This window comes from Melanotaenia boesemani, chromosome 18 (genome assembly GCF_017639745.1).
Source record: "Melanotaenia boesemani isolate fMelBoe1 chromosome 18, fMelBoe1.pri, whole genome shotgun sequence".
Classification (NCBI taxonomy): Eukaryota; Metazoa; Chordata; class Actinopteri; order Atheriniformes; family Melanotaeniidae; genus Melanotaenia; species Melanotaenia boesemani.
Genome location: NC_055699.1, coordinates 17,278,180 through 17,293,556, shown reverse-complemented (window position 1 = coordinate 17,293,556; position 15,377 = coordinate 17,278,180). Strand labels below are relative to the sequence as shown.

Genomic DNA, 15,377 nt, shown 5'->3' with positions numbered 1-15,377 from the left:
GATTCATTCAATCAAACGCACCCGGGGGCTGCATAGTAGCTCCATGTCATGACTGAGCCTCCATTGTGGTTTTAACTTGAATTTGATTTCTTCTGTGAACATTATCCTACGAAGAAGGGAACTTATCTTGTGGTTTTACTTGTGGCCTTTGCCGATTGAGTCCTACCTGATTCTGAGCATGAAATAAGGTGTCAGGTAGAATTTAATTGGAGTTGGTGAAAAACTCCACTCAAAGAAGCAACAGCAACTTTATTTATAATGCACTTTAAAAACAACAAAGCTGAACAAAGTGCTACAATATGCATTGAAATCTAAAACACAGCGAAACAAGAAGACAGTGAGGTAGAAGGTGCAATTCTCCAAGTTGATTGGAAATTAAACAAATACAGTAATTCAGTGAGGCTTGGTATATATACCATTTTTCTTTAATGAAATATGTATGTGGTTGTGTCAGATCTCACCCTTAAGTTCCTCTTTAACGACAATAAATAGATTGTCTAATGTTTGTTGGCTGTACGGATCTTTTAACATTTCTTGTCCATAGATAAGCAGTGTTCACCTTTTATAGCAGTAACATAGAATTTTTTTTCCCATCTCATATTGCTTCCAAAGTTCAAAAAGAGTTCAGAGTTGTTCACAAAACCTTAACAGATACACATACATGTCTTTAAAAACTGTGGACATGGGCTGATATTTCAAGCTTTTATTAGAGACTGACAGCTTATCATTTTTACTGTCAGGTGCATTACTGGTTGGGCCTCAAACTTACCTGTCTTTTTTCTGAGTTTCTCCTCCGGAAGGTGTTTACATTTCTAACCCTCTTGACAATCATTTAAACCTTAACTTAAATATATTTGGTGAATAACATGTAACCCCCGAAATTGGTATTTTTGCGATAGAAGCATTTCTGATACTCTTCTCGTCAGCACTAAAAAGGAAAATAAACTTTAAAAGCAGTCATTTGGTGGCATAGAATATATAAAATTGTTAAAAGGTGTGACATATGTTTTCTCTGTCTCCCCACATGAAGGCAGTTAACCATCTCCAGTGGGCCACTGATTTGTGTTGGTGTTCCATATGTGGTGACTCAAACAGGCTTGTTAAACTTCACATGCCACAATCCCAGGTGCCTCATGTGTGTCTTGTTGCCACATTTTATGCCGGCAGCCCCTCTGATTTTCACAATCCCAGCTGTCAGCGCAGCTAACTGTTACCAGGCAATACTGTCGCTATGGGTTACCAGTAGCTGTGGCCACTGCTGAACAGCAGGATACAAAGATAAATCAATCCACACTTCTTATCTTCTTGACATGGAACAGAGGAACAGGCACAGAGGTATTGACAAGCCTTTTAAGTCTGCAATACGAAGTAACGGCACTATGGTTTTCAAGCAATAGTAGATTAACTGTGACACAAACATGAAGATGAAGAGGTGCAGAGATTAGCACAGGGGAGGGAATGGGAAGTGATAGGAGGAGGAGAGGAGGAGCAAAAGTGAGAAGTAGAGGGCAAAAGATGGACAGCTAATCAGGTTGAGAAAATTGCGTGGCCAAACCAAAAGGTTACTCTACTATTTACTGCATTTCCTAATCTATTTAAATTAAATAGATAAGAAGTAATTTTGCTCGATAAACTCCTGCTGTGTCATGAAACACGTCCATTCCGCCCCTGTACTCATGGCTTTTCAGTACTTTCTGTTGATCCTAACATTTTCTTTTGCAGTCATTCTCTCTATATCTTCTTCATGCACCATTTAAGTATTTAACAATAAATCACATTTACTTTGCAATTGCAAAAGTGATCTGTAAAATGTTAGTCATGCCTGAAGGGATTCCACGGACCATCAAACAATCAGTGGCAGAGACATTAAAAGAAGAAACACATTTCAGTCAGACAACTCATGTGTAAAAGTTTATAAATCTAAAGAATATGGTTGAAATTTGGTGTCCTGGCTATAGCTAACTCACTCCCTGTAAACAGATTTTCTCAACTTGTTATAGTGAATTATTGCCCAGAGCATACAAGTGGATGCCGAGGTAGTTGAGGGGCCGAAAAGGGCATGATCTGGGGGTAAGATGCAACAACAATAGCAAAAATGAACCAGGTGAGTACAGACTTTGAAGGCTTAAATTGACCAGCCAGATTGGAGAGGTACATTTAACACGTCGAATGCAAAATGTGAAGCAGATCACATGAGATGCACCAAAACAACTCGAGTCGACTACCGTAATTAGCTCGCAGACGTCACTCCATTTATAGTACATTATTGCTCTTGTCAATTTGTCTGCATGGTCAAGTATGGCAGTCTACTTTGTCATGACAGGGAGAGAAATACAACTGAAGGAGTCTGATTATTTTAGTTAACTGGGCAAAACTTTGGTGTTTTCTGACTAAGTAAAGACTACCTGTTGCAGTCCTCCAGAGAGATTAAAGAGGAGGTGTGAAAGCTCATTTTCATGCTCTCTTTGTGTTCCATGCACTAGTTGCTCTATCCATGTTCCTTCTGGTCCCCTGGTGATCACAGCGGCCTGTTTCCAGTGATTAGTACTGCACCCCTGTCAGCTGAACCAAACACAGGCTGATTTAAGCTAGCTGGCTCCCCAAGGCTGATGAAGATCCCTGCAGTGGAAAAGGGATCTGGGAGGGTTTAAAAACCACCAGCATAGGGAGAAGCCAAAATGTGAAACACCATGGGTGGAGGACATAATCTGTAATGCCAGATTGCCTTCATTGTGATCCCTGCAGGGCTAATAGTCTTGTTTCGTCCTCATACAAAATTAAGACACTATCATATATTTACACCAATTTCCTTGTTTATCTTTTTTCTCATTTAGAGCATGCATGTCTTTGTGTGTATATACTAAGCAAATGCAGCTATGACATAGGACAGACATGCAATTCTGAAAATTGGAGGAAAACTTTTTTTTGTTTTTTTTTTTTTTAGCTTTGGTAAGTGTGCCTACTTTTTGGTGGAAAGTCTACACTTTGTTTTTTACTTAAAAACTTCAGTTTTTGCTAACCGGCAAACTATCCTGTTTTGTGTTTCAGAACACTCGGAGAGGCCTAATTGCAATAGTTTTAGCCCTTGACATCATTCACTCATCTGGCTGATAGGCTGGAGCTCCACCTTCTTGGACTCCATTTGGCAATAGACCTTGTTCTGTTCTGCAGCTTTACCATGGCAACACAGGCAATAGTTTCCCACCTGCTGCAGATTCTGGTGTGATCGATCCTTGACTGTAGTTCAGATGGGTGGAGCTGAACTGCAACTTTATTTATAACATATTGGTACCTCGCAGGGGAGGGTGTGAGTGTGGGGTTACATGGGGTGGAGATTGGAGTAGGTGGAGGGTGGGGGAGGGGGGTCGATGGGTATCTCCTAGGCATGGTGTGGGCTGGCGTTGTCTTCGGAGTGGGGTAGCTTGGGTTAGTGCTCAGGGGTTGCTGCTGAGGGCCCAAGTCTCTGGGCTGCCCCGGTCTGCCTCTAGCCTCTGTAGAGGTGTGGTCGCATTTGCACGATCTCACTCACCACTCTTCATCACTGATCCCTCCTTATTCCTCATCCTCCACATGCTGACACAGTCACTGAGTTATCCAGTGGGTTTATACACTAAGAGATCATTTTTCTTTTTTTCCTGTGAGTTTGTATCTGGTTGTTGTTGTGCTACTTTTGTGATATGTCTTTTTGATTTGGTTATTATTTAAGAACTCATAATGACTAGCAGCTCTGTTTTTCTGAAAAGCCGTAGGAAATTTTCTGGTGTGTTCATGTACAGGTGTAACAGTTTGTTGTCTGGTGATGGTGTGAATTGAAGGGTCATTGCCTTCTGTTTATCGTGTGTTTGTCTCCTTTCTTCTTTTTGCTGTCTTCCTTCTTTTTCTTTCCCCTCCAGTCAGGTCCAACAAGATTACATAGATTCCATGATTCAAAGTAAATAAATAAATAAATGAGTCAGATTATCAAGAGGAGCCTTATACCCATAAGCCTCCCCTTGGCAAAGCAAATTTGTTCAGTACGGTACAGCAACCAGACTATCATTCTGCTTGCTATGAGGCTGGACAGGACAGGTTAGAAAAAAAAGCAAAAAAAAAAGCAAAAAAAAATTATTTATAACACATTTTAAGAAGAGATTTAAAAACAGATAAAGTGGAGGCCTGTCTAATGTATAAAGGCAGCACATCCCCCAGTTTAGCCCGCTGAGCTTTTGGCAAGTCCTGGTCAGAATTGGTCAGCTAACCTGATATCCCGAGAAGGTGTATAGGGACAGCAGAGCTCAGAGAGGTGTAATGGGGCAGCATCATTCAAACACTTAAAAACAAATAAAAGCAATTTAAAATGGATCCTGAAGTACACGGGCAGCCAGTGAATAGAAGGCAAAACTGGGGTGATGTGCCAGTTCTTACGTGTGCCAGTTAAAAGACGTGTAGCTGCATTTTGTACAAGCTGCAGTCAAGAAATAAAGGAATAACTTATCCCAAAATAAAATGCATGAAGTAATCCGGCCGGGTGGTTACAAAGGCATGGATTACTGTGTCAATGTGCTGTGGTACTAAAAAGTGCTTAATTTTGGCCAGCTGCCTCAGGTCAAAGAAATTGGATCTAACAATGACTAAATCTGTCTTTTGAGCTTTAGTTCAGAATCCATTTTTAAAACCAGGTTTATAATCTCTAGCTTGCAAAATTATTTAAAATGATACAAGGAACACCAGCAGTCCAAACACCATCACCTCAGTTTTGGAATCATTTAAAAAAAAAGAAAGTTCAGTTCCATCCAAGATTTAATGTCATTAAAAAAAATATTTGTTCATAAAAAGCAGTCCTTCTTTTCAAGTGAAAGATAGATCCGACAGTCATCTGCATAACAATGAAAGGAGATGCCATGTCTCCCGAGAATTGAGTCCAGGGGCAGCTGTGCATTGCTTTAAAACTGGATTTATACATCTCAAGAACATTGTGCTCATTTAGGTGTGGAATTATTTAATTATAAGCTGAAGTCAGTCCGCTCCTTTACCGTCAACCAGGCAATGACCCAGGAAGAAGGGATGATGAGTGTCAGAGGAGGAGTTTGCCATTTAAATGAAGAGGAAAGCTTTTGCTGGTGGAAAGAGGCTTGATCAAAACAAAAGAGACATGGATTTTTCAAGGAGAAATTGATAATTAAAATAATAAGTTAATAATAAAGCCATCATTTTAATTTCAGGTTGTAGTCTGCAAAGTGCAACAGTGTCCATTGGAAGTCTCTTAATATATAAGGACAATTAGTTGGATTGGAACATAACTTTGCTGCCTCAAGCAGTTGAAAAGAATAGTAAAATCGGCAGAAGTTGCTTGAGGAACCACATTAATGTAAAGTTATCTACTGAAGAAATGAAGCCCACACATCAACTCTATTTATCAGCTTCGAACATTTAAGTTTCAACAAGTTTATTGGAAAACCATTTCCGATTTGTTTGATCCACCCAAGTGCTTAAAAGGGGTGTTCTCACTGAACAAGCTGTCTGATCAGAGCGGGACAACCGGCTGATACCCCAGCTGATCGCCTGGTTTAAATAGAGTGAAAACTCCTCCCAACCGGCTCGCTGCCAGGTCACCCCGGCCATAAATGCGACAGACCCAGTGTTAAGGATTAGTAGCTCACTGGTTAAGATTAGTGGCTGCTACAGCAACTGTCTCATGCAGGTGGAAAAAGATGAGCTAGGGTTGTATGTAAGTAGTGGCTCAACTTTTTGAATAAAATGGTTGTACAGCATTTAACATACTATAAACATGTCAGAGGACACCTCATGTAAGAGTCAACAGTCACTAAAGTTGCAACCATACAGAACATTAACACCCCACCACCTTTGTGGCTTTCTGAATAGTCATGACAACCATCCAATACTAAATATTTTAATAATATTTTTTCATTTGTTCTTGACGACAACACAAAGATTGCAAACTGATCATCTGTAGTTTTAACTACAGAGCCTGCAAAAAGATATTTTCATATTTTATTTTAAACTATTTTCTTTACCTTTTTATTGCAGTTGAGTCTTATTTTTGCAAAACCAGACATTACCTTTGTCATGCTATGTTTAATTGACTTATGCTCTTTGATACTCAGATCCGCAGACAGGGAGGCATCCAGCTGCTGGTTGATCTGCTGGACCACAGGATGAGTGAAGTTCATCGTAGTGCCTGTGGAGCCCTGAGAAATCTGGTTTATGGCAAGGCCAACGATGAAAACAAGGTGACCCTGAAGAACTGTGGTGGGATTCCTGCTTTGGTCCGCCTGCTGAGGAAGACTGGAGATGTGGAAATCAGAGAGCTGGTCACAGGTACACTGCCTATCACAAATGTTATGTTTTCACCCTCATAACCCCTGGCCTGAGGAGAGAATGTAATACTGTGTGTGATATGTATGTGTGTGGCTTATCATTGGTCAGATCAGTAGCAGGCTTCAAAGAGGATTATAGCCCTCTGGTACCAGTATGTAGTGTTAAATAGTCTTAATTTTTTCCAGTTTACTGTGCCATATACTGTATTACACTTTCATTTTATTTTATTTTAATTGTGTAAGAGGCTCTCCAAAACATCAGTTGCATTTTTCCTTTTATGGAAAACTAATGGCCTCATAATTGGGAGCATGTCAGGAGTTGTGTTTATGACAGCCTGATACAGTCTTTTCTTACAAGGTGCTGAAGGCTATTTGACAGAAACATGGTGTTGAGTGGAAGAATTACCTAAATAACCCGAAACTACATGTTTGGCCAGCTTGAGTGCAACAGCTTCACCTCTTCACCTTTTTTTTTATGTTTTCACAGACATATTTTTCTGATACTGATTCAGCTTAATGTTGAGCTTATCTTCAAAACTGAATTTTGAAGTTAAAAGTTTAAAACCTCAACATTGATAAAGACTGAGTTTCCTCCTGAAGCATGTTTAGACGTCTAAATCTCTGCATAAAGATGCACACCCGGTGTCACCAAGCTGTTTGATCTGCTGTTGACAATTTTTATAATTTTCCTGTTCAACATTTTTTTCAGCTCTGCATTAGATTTGGAATAGAGTGTCCTTGTGTAGCAGGTCGTTTGAAGCACCTGCATCTGCGTTTTAGTCTTATTGTGAGAAGTGAATTTGCCCTCAAGGTGTGCTGTTTTAATCGAAAACAGGTTATTGGGCTGTTTGTAGAGTTGTAGATGTGTTCTTTTAAGAACTCATTTATTTCCTGCAATTCAGTAAAACACAAAAACGCTCTATGAACCGACCCACCTCTGTCTGAAACAGTAATGTCAGGTAGGAGCCTTTAATAATCCAGGTAATACGTGATGCTTTTGCATGTGCACAAAAATCTGACAACCTGTGTGCAAACCCTGTGCACCATTTCTTTATTAGGAGAGGTAATCCAGCCACATGACTAGTCTATACTGTTATCAAACGTAAATAAGCACAGTTTATTGTCATGTTTGGCCTCGGCCGTTCTTCTTTTGTAGCTGTTTGAGCTGAGTGACTTCACTTCTCATGGAATTTGTACACTCAACTTTTACAGATATTTTTTTTTTTCTTTTGAAATATGTACAATTGATTAAAAAATCTCCAAGGTTGTTCGTGTTAAGCTCATTCATCTGCCAAACAATTTAACATTCCATCTACTTTCTATTTAAATCAGTCAGTTGTCCAGGAGATGCTGAATTATGACTTCCAGCAAGAATGCAGCAAAGCCAGCAACTATAAAAAAATGTTTTGAACTCAGATTCTCCAAAGCGTTCTTCTTCTCTTCTCTTTTGATAGTTAACTTGTACTACAAGGTTTTATTATTATTATTTCTCCTTTTTCTTTTTTAAACCAGGGAATGCAGCTTCATGTTTATGTCTGTACCAGCGAGTGTGATATTTTACATCTGCTGGTCAATTTAGTTTTAATCTTGAGGGCATGAAAAGTAACAGCTATTCAGGATGGTCCAACTACACACACTGTAGTGCAACATCCACAGTGTACCCACCCACACACACAAACTTCTAGATGCACCACAGACTTACACACATTCAAACACAAATATGTCTATACAAATATGCATAGATGAATTCAAACACCCACAGAAGCTTGCACACACACCCATTCATATGAGCTCATAATTTGATCTCCACATCTTCCATCTCCTAAAAATATATTTATTTATTTGTAATCCTTACAAATAAGAAATACTTCATAGAAGTAGCAAATGCTAACCTAGTACTGCATCCTTGTATTCAACAAAACAGAATGCTTTTTTCACAAATTTGGATAGAGTGTTAGAACAGATTTTGTCTCTAAAAAGCAAAATGTTGGATTAAAACAAAAGTGAGACTATAATAAGGGCGAAAAAGCATGGATGAAGATAGTTTTTCAGTGTTTCTGTCACACACCAGGCTAGGAGGATTCCGAGACTGAGCAGCTGAAGGAACAGAAAGGCCTTTATTGGTAAGGTCTGCAGGTGAAACAGATCAGACAGGTAAGCAGGTCCAGGAAATCCAGGTCAGGTAGGTAGATTAATAACTTGGCCAAACAGATTCAGGAATATGCAAACTTGGCCTGAGTGAATTACCACAGTTGGCTACACAACAATCTGGCGCTGTGTAGGAGGAGGCCTAATCCTTAAATAGCAGCTGCTGGGGGATGATGACGATGAGACTCAGGTGGTCCTCCTCAACAGGTGTGCTGGTGGTCATGCCTCCTTAGCAAGCATGGCAGTTTCTGTGTTTGTACCACAGTTGTTTCTCTTTTTTGCCTGATTTGTTTCTCTTTGTGGCCCAGTGACATTAAAGGGATGTGTTTCTCCTACAGGAGCATATACAGGGAAAGAAAAAGCATATTCAGTCAAAGATTCAAACACACTGGTACAAATAAAGCAAATGAACATCTTCACAGGTAATACAAAAATAAAGTCAACAATATACTGCTCTTCTATTTTGATTTGACTTTTACTCTTTTGAAGACATGGAAGAAGGAAAGAGGATGAAAGGAAAAGTTTTGTTTCCAAACATTTACAAAATGGAAATGCTTACCATCATTAAAGCATTATTCTAAATATGACTAAAACTTTATCAAGGACTCAAATATGGCAAAATAATCACATAGTGAAGAGAAAATAGACTTTTCTGTTATGTTAACTTCTTCCTTGACATTTTTCTCCAATGTTACAAAAGTAGTGTCTGTCACTGCTGCTTTTTCTGCTGAACCTTTGCCTCTGCCATCAGAGACTAAGAGAGTTTTGTGTCCAGTAATTCATCACTAAACAACACAAGGTGCTCCACTGGCTGATCCCCTGGGGTAAGTCTGGCCACAGTGTGTGTCAAATATCATAACATAGACAGCTTTGGGTTTAAAGAGGCAGTTTGAGACCTGAAGGTTACTGGTTTGCCTCCCTAACTGTAAGGAAAATGTAGGCTAGGGCAGTGACTGATCAATGTAGTCAGGTTCCATTCTCAGTTGGGGCTGAGGTGCCCTTAAGCAAGGCACCAGCCCACCCCTATAGCTCCCCTGGGTGCTGTAATATAACTTCAAATAGCTCTGGGTGTGTTCACTTTCTATTCTGTGCTTAAATTGCTCAGTGCCTGTGATGTGTTCAGATGGGTTAAATGCAGAGGTCACATTTCTGTGCTTCCACAAGCATGTTGGAAAATAAAAATGAATCTGTTCTATTTTAATGGATGAGAAAACGTTATAATGCAGACAAATGTTTGTTTGTGTGTTAGCTATTCTGTTTACTAAATAATTCCCATAATCTATGTCTGCTCTATACTATGCTATGACTCCCCACTGGGTTTAATGAAGTTTTGGCTTTTCATTCATCCACGTTGATCCCTAAAGTGAGGCTTAAAATAAAATAAGAAAAAAATAAGGAAGCGAAAATATAGGATTTTGCAGAATATCAAGTGAACAGACAAGTAGATAATGAGCACTCGGAGATGGAGTGTATGTGTATTGTGGTTGGAAAGCAAATTACCAAAGGAATTAAATGCACCGCAAGTCTTATTTTGTGCATTGACTTTATTATAAATAGTCATCGTGCATAAACAAACACACACTGTGAAATTTGATCTTCCCCTCTCCCCTTTCCTGGCTCTTCCTGTCTTTGTCCTTATCTGTCTGGCTCTCCCCTGCTTTGGGCAGGGTGAATTAGTCTCATGCACGAGTCTGCCATGTTATCTGTTTTGTTTTGTTTTTTCTGGTGCCTCGCATTGAACTCCACATTTTAAATGCTTTCATGCCAACATAAAATCTGCTTTCATTTGCTATATGAAACACCCTGCTGGTGTTGCACTTCACAACTCAAAACTGTTGTGTAATTAGTAACTAAAACCATATTTAGTTTTTAAGTATTTTCTGGCACAGATTAAGAAAAGAAGTATTGTAATTTCATAAAGTAATGCTTTATGCTGCATCCAACTGGTTAAAGGAAATGTAATTATTTGCAGTGCCACACAACAAAACCTACATTATGTACTATAAGGTAGGTAATTTTAGTTGATGTGCAAACCTCTTATCTGACTCAAAAGTGACAAAAAACATCATGAATGCAATAAATAATGGCTTGTGTTTCTTTCTTTGTAATGGTATAGCAGGAAAGTAGGGGATTTATTGCTCTGCCCAATTATATTCTACTTAATCCCCTGACCTTCAATACTAATTGTTAGTAAAATTATCTAAAAGGAAGCAATTGCATTGACTGCAGGTTTTTGTTGCTTCCCTGTTGCTTCCCTGCTCCACCACACCTGGCTAAAAAGATTGGATCATTGTGAAGAGCTTGACAACAGTGTGTTTGATCCATTTGATTTGAATCAGGTTTGTTGGAGCAGGGAAACAACAAAAACCATGCAGGATGGCAGCCCTCAAGGACCAGAGTTTGACACCCTTGCTCTAAGAGGTTCATTGGCTCCAACAAACATGGTCATTAACTGCAGGACTCTTATAAGTGGTTGTACTTGAATCAAACATATCAGCTTTCTCAACAACATCAGACTATTTCCCTCTTCAGACTATTTTTCTCTGTCCTTAAGAATCTGAGACAGGGCTCATGTCTTTTTTCCTTTGGTGACTGGAAAAACCACTCAACAATTTGCTGTATCTCTTTATCTTCTCTTTAAGTTTAAATTTAGACAAGCTTTATTGGCTTCCCAGGTCTCAGCATAAAATAGATAGCATGAAGCCAAGGCTTCCGGGCCTGTCAGTCAAAGTCTGCTTGATGACTTTGAGAGGCTTTGAGTGTCAATATGAGATGCTATCCTTACTCATGGACTTACCTTGATGCAGTGGACCATGGCAGCAGTTGCTGCAGTTGTATACTCTGATTTTTTTTTTTTTATTTTTTTTTTTTGTGCAGCGAACCATCTGCCAAAGAGAGACTTTCCTCCATCTAAAAAGCTTTCTCAGTTTTTATAATTAATAATCCCTGGCTGATGTGAGTAGTAGTTTAGGTCAGCAGTAATAAGTACAACAAGCCATATACAGGAAACACAAAAAGGTCAAATAAGTTAAAAGACATTAAAAGGCTAAAACATCCTAATCTAAAAAAAAAAAAAAAAAAAAAAAAAAAAATTATGTAAGAAGATATTGTAATGATGCGGTGGTGGTGAGGACCCAAGTCCAAGGAAATAGTCCAGGCAACAGGGTTCTGAAGGACGATTGGGAGGCTGCGTAAACAGAAGATCAGGCTCCAGAGGATGTCCAGGAGGCCGTGCTGACTTCAGACCGAGTTCAGGAGGGCGTCCCAGAGGCTATGCCAATAGCAGACTTGGCTCTGGAGGATGGCTGGGAAGACACGATGACAGGAGACTAATCTCTGGAGGGCGGCCAGGAGGCTGCGACGACAGAAGCTTGACCTCTGGTAAAGAAAACTGAAGAGCGCCCCGACCCGGGACCCGCTCAGAAATGTGGACTCGAGCTGGATGAGGAGTGTCCAATCCTAGGACCCCCTCATGAAACAGCCAGGACCAGGGTGCTGGCATTGGATGCTGAAGCGCTGGGCAGGACCTGGGTGCTGGCGTGGGATGCTGCAGAGCTGGTGGTAACACTGGGGACATGGACCATGGAGCTGAAGATGATAGCTGAAGATGATACTGGGGACAGGGACCGTGGAGCTAAAGGCAACACTGGAGATGTGGACTGCGACACTGGGGACGTGGACCGTGGAGCTAGAGGTGATACTGGGGACGTGGACCATGAAGCTGGAGGCGACACTGGGGATGTGGGCCGTGGAGTTGGAGGCAATATTGAGGCAAGGCCATTTGGAACCTCGTCTCCTTCTATTCACTGCCGCGGCCCATGCAGACCCAAGAGAGGTGGGTCTATCAGGAGGTACCCAGATCGCTAGTCTAGACCCCCAGAATGGATATAGCTGCTTCTAATATTTCTAAAATTAGTTTAAATTCATTTACAGAAGTGAAACCAGTTCCTTGATATTTAGATTTCGCAGTTTATTCCAGGCAGATGGAACAGCAATAATACTTTTATTATTATTATTATTATTATTATTATTATTATTATTATTATTATTATTATTGTTGTTTTCTTTTTCTTCTTCTTCTTAGGTAGAACTCAAACCCATAATCCTGAATGGTAATAATCACATAATATTAGTTAAAGGCAATATGATAAAGGTGGAGGTATGTGATAATCGCGGTTTGTCTGTTGGCAAGATTCAACCAAAGCTACCAAAATTAATTTCATACTTGAAGAGTTGACTGAATTACTGTAAATTGTGAGCAGAGGATCAAATCTTAAAGCATTTCACAAGAACTTCACAATGATTCTGTACAGATGTCAATCACACTTCCAGCCTTTCACAAAACAAATTAAACATAGAAAATATCATTTTTGAGTATCTTTAAAGAATGAAAATCATCTCTCTAAACTCTTTGGTAGTGGGTCATGGTCAGGATGTTTTGGGTGTTTCAGCAAGATAGCAGGAATGCCAGCAAATGTCCATGCTCCATACTCTGGTGTATAATAGCTTCCTGCAGAAGTTGGTCCCTGATAGGACCACTACCTGGCAGCAACAGTCATCATGCCGACAGGTTTTTTTCACCAACCTGCTCCCGAAATAAAAACTGTATAATCTTGAGGTTAAGTCGGCAATTGGTAACCTGTCGTCACCTAAAATTTTCTAAAATATTAGTTTTCTTTTTTTTCAATTCACAGGTTTTTATAGATACATTGGCTCTGTAATTCATCTTCTCTGGCTTTACTCATCACCAGGTTCTGACCCGACAGCTAACTAATTCACACTGAGCTGCAAAGATGAAAACTGTTTAATAAAACATCGCCACTTGAGGCCTAACAGGTCTCACTCTCCCTTTACAAGTCACACTTTCATTTATTCATGAATTCATGCAATCATCTCCTCTTTCCCCCAAACCACCCAGCTCATAGGAAACTGTCGGTCAGGCTTCTGAAGAGAACCGTTAAGAGGAGGCGGGGAGAAAAAGATGAAGACAAAGGGAAAGAGGAGGGAAATACAGGCAGGCACACAGACAGAGGCTTCAGTATGATGTCATTGTCTTCTGGTCACCAGATTTGAAACCCTTAAGGATACTGGGTTTAGTGAAGCATTACAGATCTCTATATATATAGAGCAGACAAGTGTGAGTGTGGGTGTGTATACATGTCAGCCTAGAGTGTGTTGAATATTGGACAGTGGCAGACACATCGTCCTTGCCCGTAAAAGAAAACTGAACAGTTTATCTTTCTTTCTTTTCTTCTTTTCAGTCTTAAAAAATGACATCATAACTAAATATATTAGGTTTTGTTAATTTTTGCTTGCCAGCTCGGGTATGGAAAGAAAGGTTTAAGCCTTTTTGCTTACTACCAGCCAGCAGACAGGTTCTCGTTGGCTCATCAGAGACCACACAGTTTTAACTTGATTGCAATCATACGCTGACAACAAGCAGCACTTGACAGACAGGAAAGCAACAGAGAAGTAGAGGATGGACAGAGAGAAATAAAAAGCACTGACGTTTATAAGTGAAGCATTGCCAAATATGTGTGGATGTGTGTGTGCTTCTATGCTGTGCCTTTGTTTAAAAAGAGCGTGTTGTTGCAGGGAGACGAGAGGAGAGAGAGAGAGACACGTTGTGAAACAACAGGCTGATTAGATAAAGGCAAATGTTGCCACACTCATCTAATGCAGATACAGCCTCAGTACAAGTACTTGATTGCTGCCAAACAGCAGACAAGGTCACTGAGTTATTATCACCCTCCTCTTCTTGTCTTCTCAAGCTGTCTATCTCACACACACATCCACTTTCAGTCTCTCTATCTGGCTTTCATCTTTTTCGATTTCTCACACTCAAATTTTCATCTTTCTCCTTTCTTGCAGGTTTATGTACTTTTTTTTCCACATAAGCATAGTTTTATTTTGTGACTTGTCCCACTGCATAATTCTTTTTCTCTTCAATCAACAAGTAATAACTGAGCAAAAACAAGTGTTAATAATAATTGTTAGTAATAATTTTAGGGTGAAAGAAGAGAGAAAAAAGGATCTCAGTATTTAGTATTCAGAACATTCAGTTAGTTGATTTAAGCACCTTTGGTAGCAATGAGTCATAACTCTTCCTGGGAATGATCAGACCAGCTTGGCACAGCTTCTTCTTTTTTTTTTTTTTTTTTTTTCTTCCCTCTCTTGTTTTTGTGGGCAGAAACAATAAAGCTTGGATGAGAAGTGCCAGGGCACGCAAATGTGCCCCTCTCCTCTTACGCTTTACAGAGTTTGGGTTTGGGTTCTGACTAGGTCAGTGCAGGAATTTCACAGAGGCACCTCTTGTGTTTTCCTGGCAGTTTTCTTTTGGGTTAATGTCTTGTTGAAATGTATAAATTCACCCGAGTCTGAGCACTCAGAGGAGGGGGTTTCCATTCAGATTGCTCTATATTTTCCTGCATCCACCTCTCCTCTACCCCGACTTTTCTCACAGCTCCTGTCACAGAAAATCGTCTCCACTTACTCAGTGAAGCAGCCAAATTTCCATTTTAGGATGATTCATGGCTCGTGGATAGGTACTTTTTTGTACTCTGACTTACACTATCAACTGTGAGACCTGATAGGGACAGGTGTGTGAATTCAGTTAGATACAGATGGCCCACATTCAAGTGGAAGAGGCATCCGAAGGACCACTTGTAAAAGTAGGATACACCAGAGCTCAGTTGTAATAATCATATCAAAGAGTCTGGAGATTTATTTAAATTTGATGTTTGCATCTCTTTGTATCTTAGAGAACTGGACTAATGAAGAAAAAAGGGAATTAAGTCTATGTTTTTAATTGGTCTGAAACCAGTGATGGTGTTGAAAACTTCAGAAAACTCTTTGTGGATAATGTTTTCTACTGTCCCTGAAATTTATTCAGTCTGTCCTTTCCTTTTTTTC

General features: G+C 39.8%; 1 protein-coding gene across 1 annotated transcript in view; it reads left to right on the top strand.

Annotated features, from left to right (window-relative positions):
* ctnnd2a (catenin (cadherin-associated protein), delta 2a) overlaps window positions 1-15,377 on the top strand; it is a 142,229-nt gene that overhangs the window by 60,748 nt on the left and 66,104 nt on the right. The window contains exon 12 of the mRNA XM_041968887.1: window positions 6,105-6,318. Within this exon, the coding sequence (XP_041824821.1) occupies window positions 6,105-6,318 (214 nt within the window). The remainder of the gene's footprint in view (window positions 1-6,104; window positions 6,319-15,377) is intronic.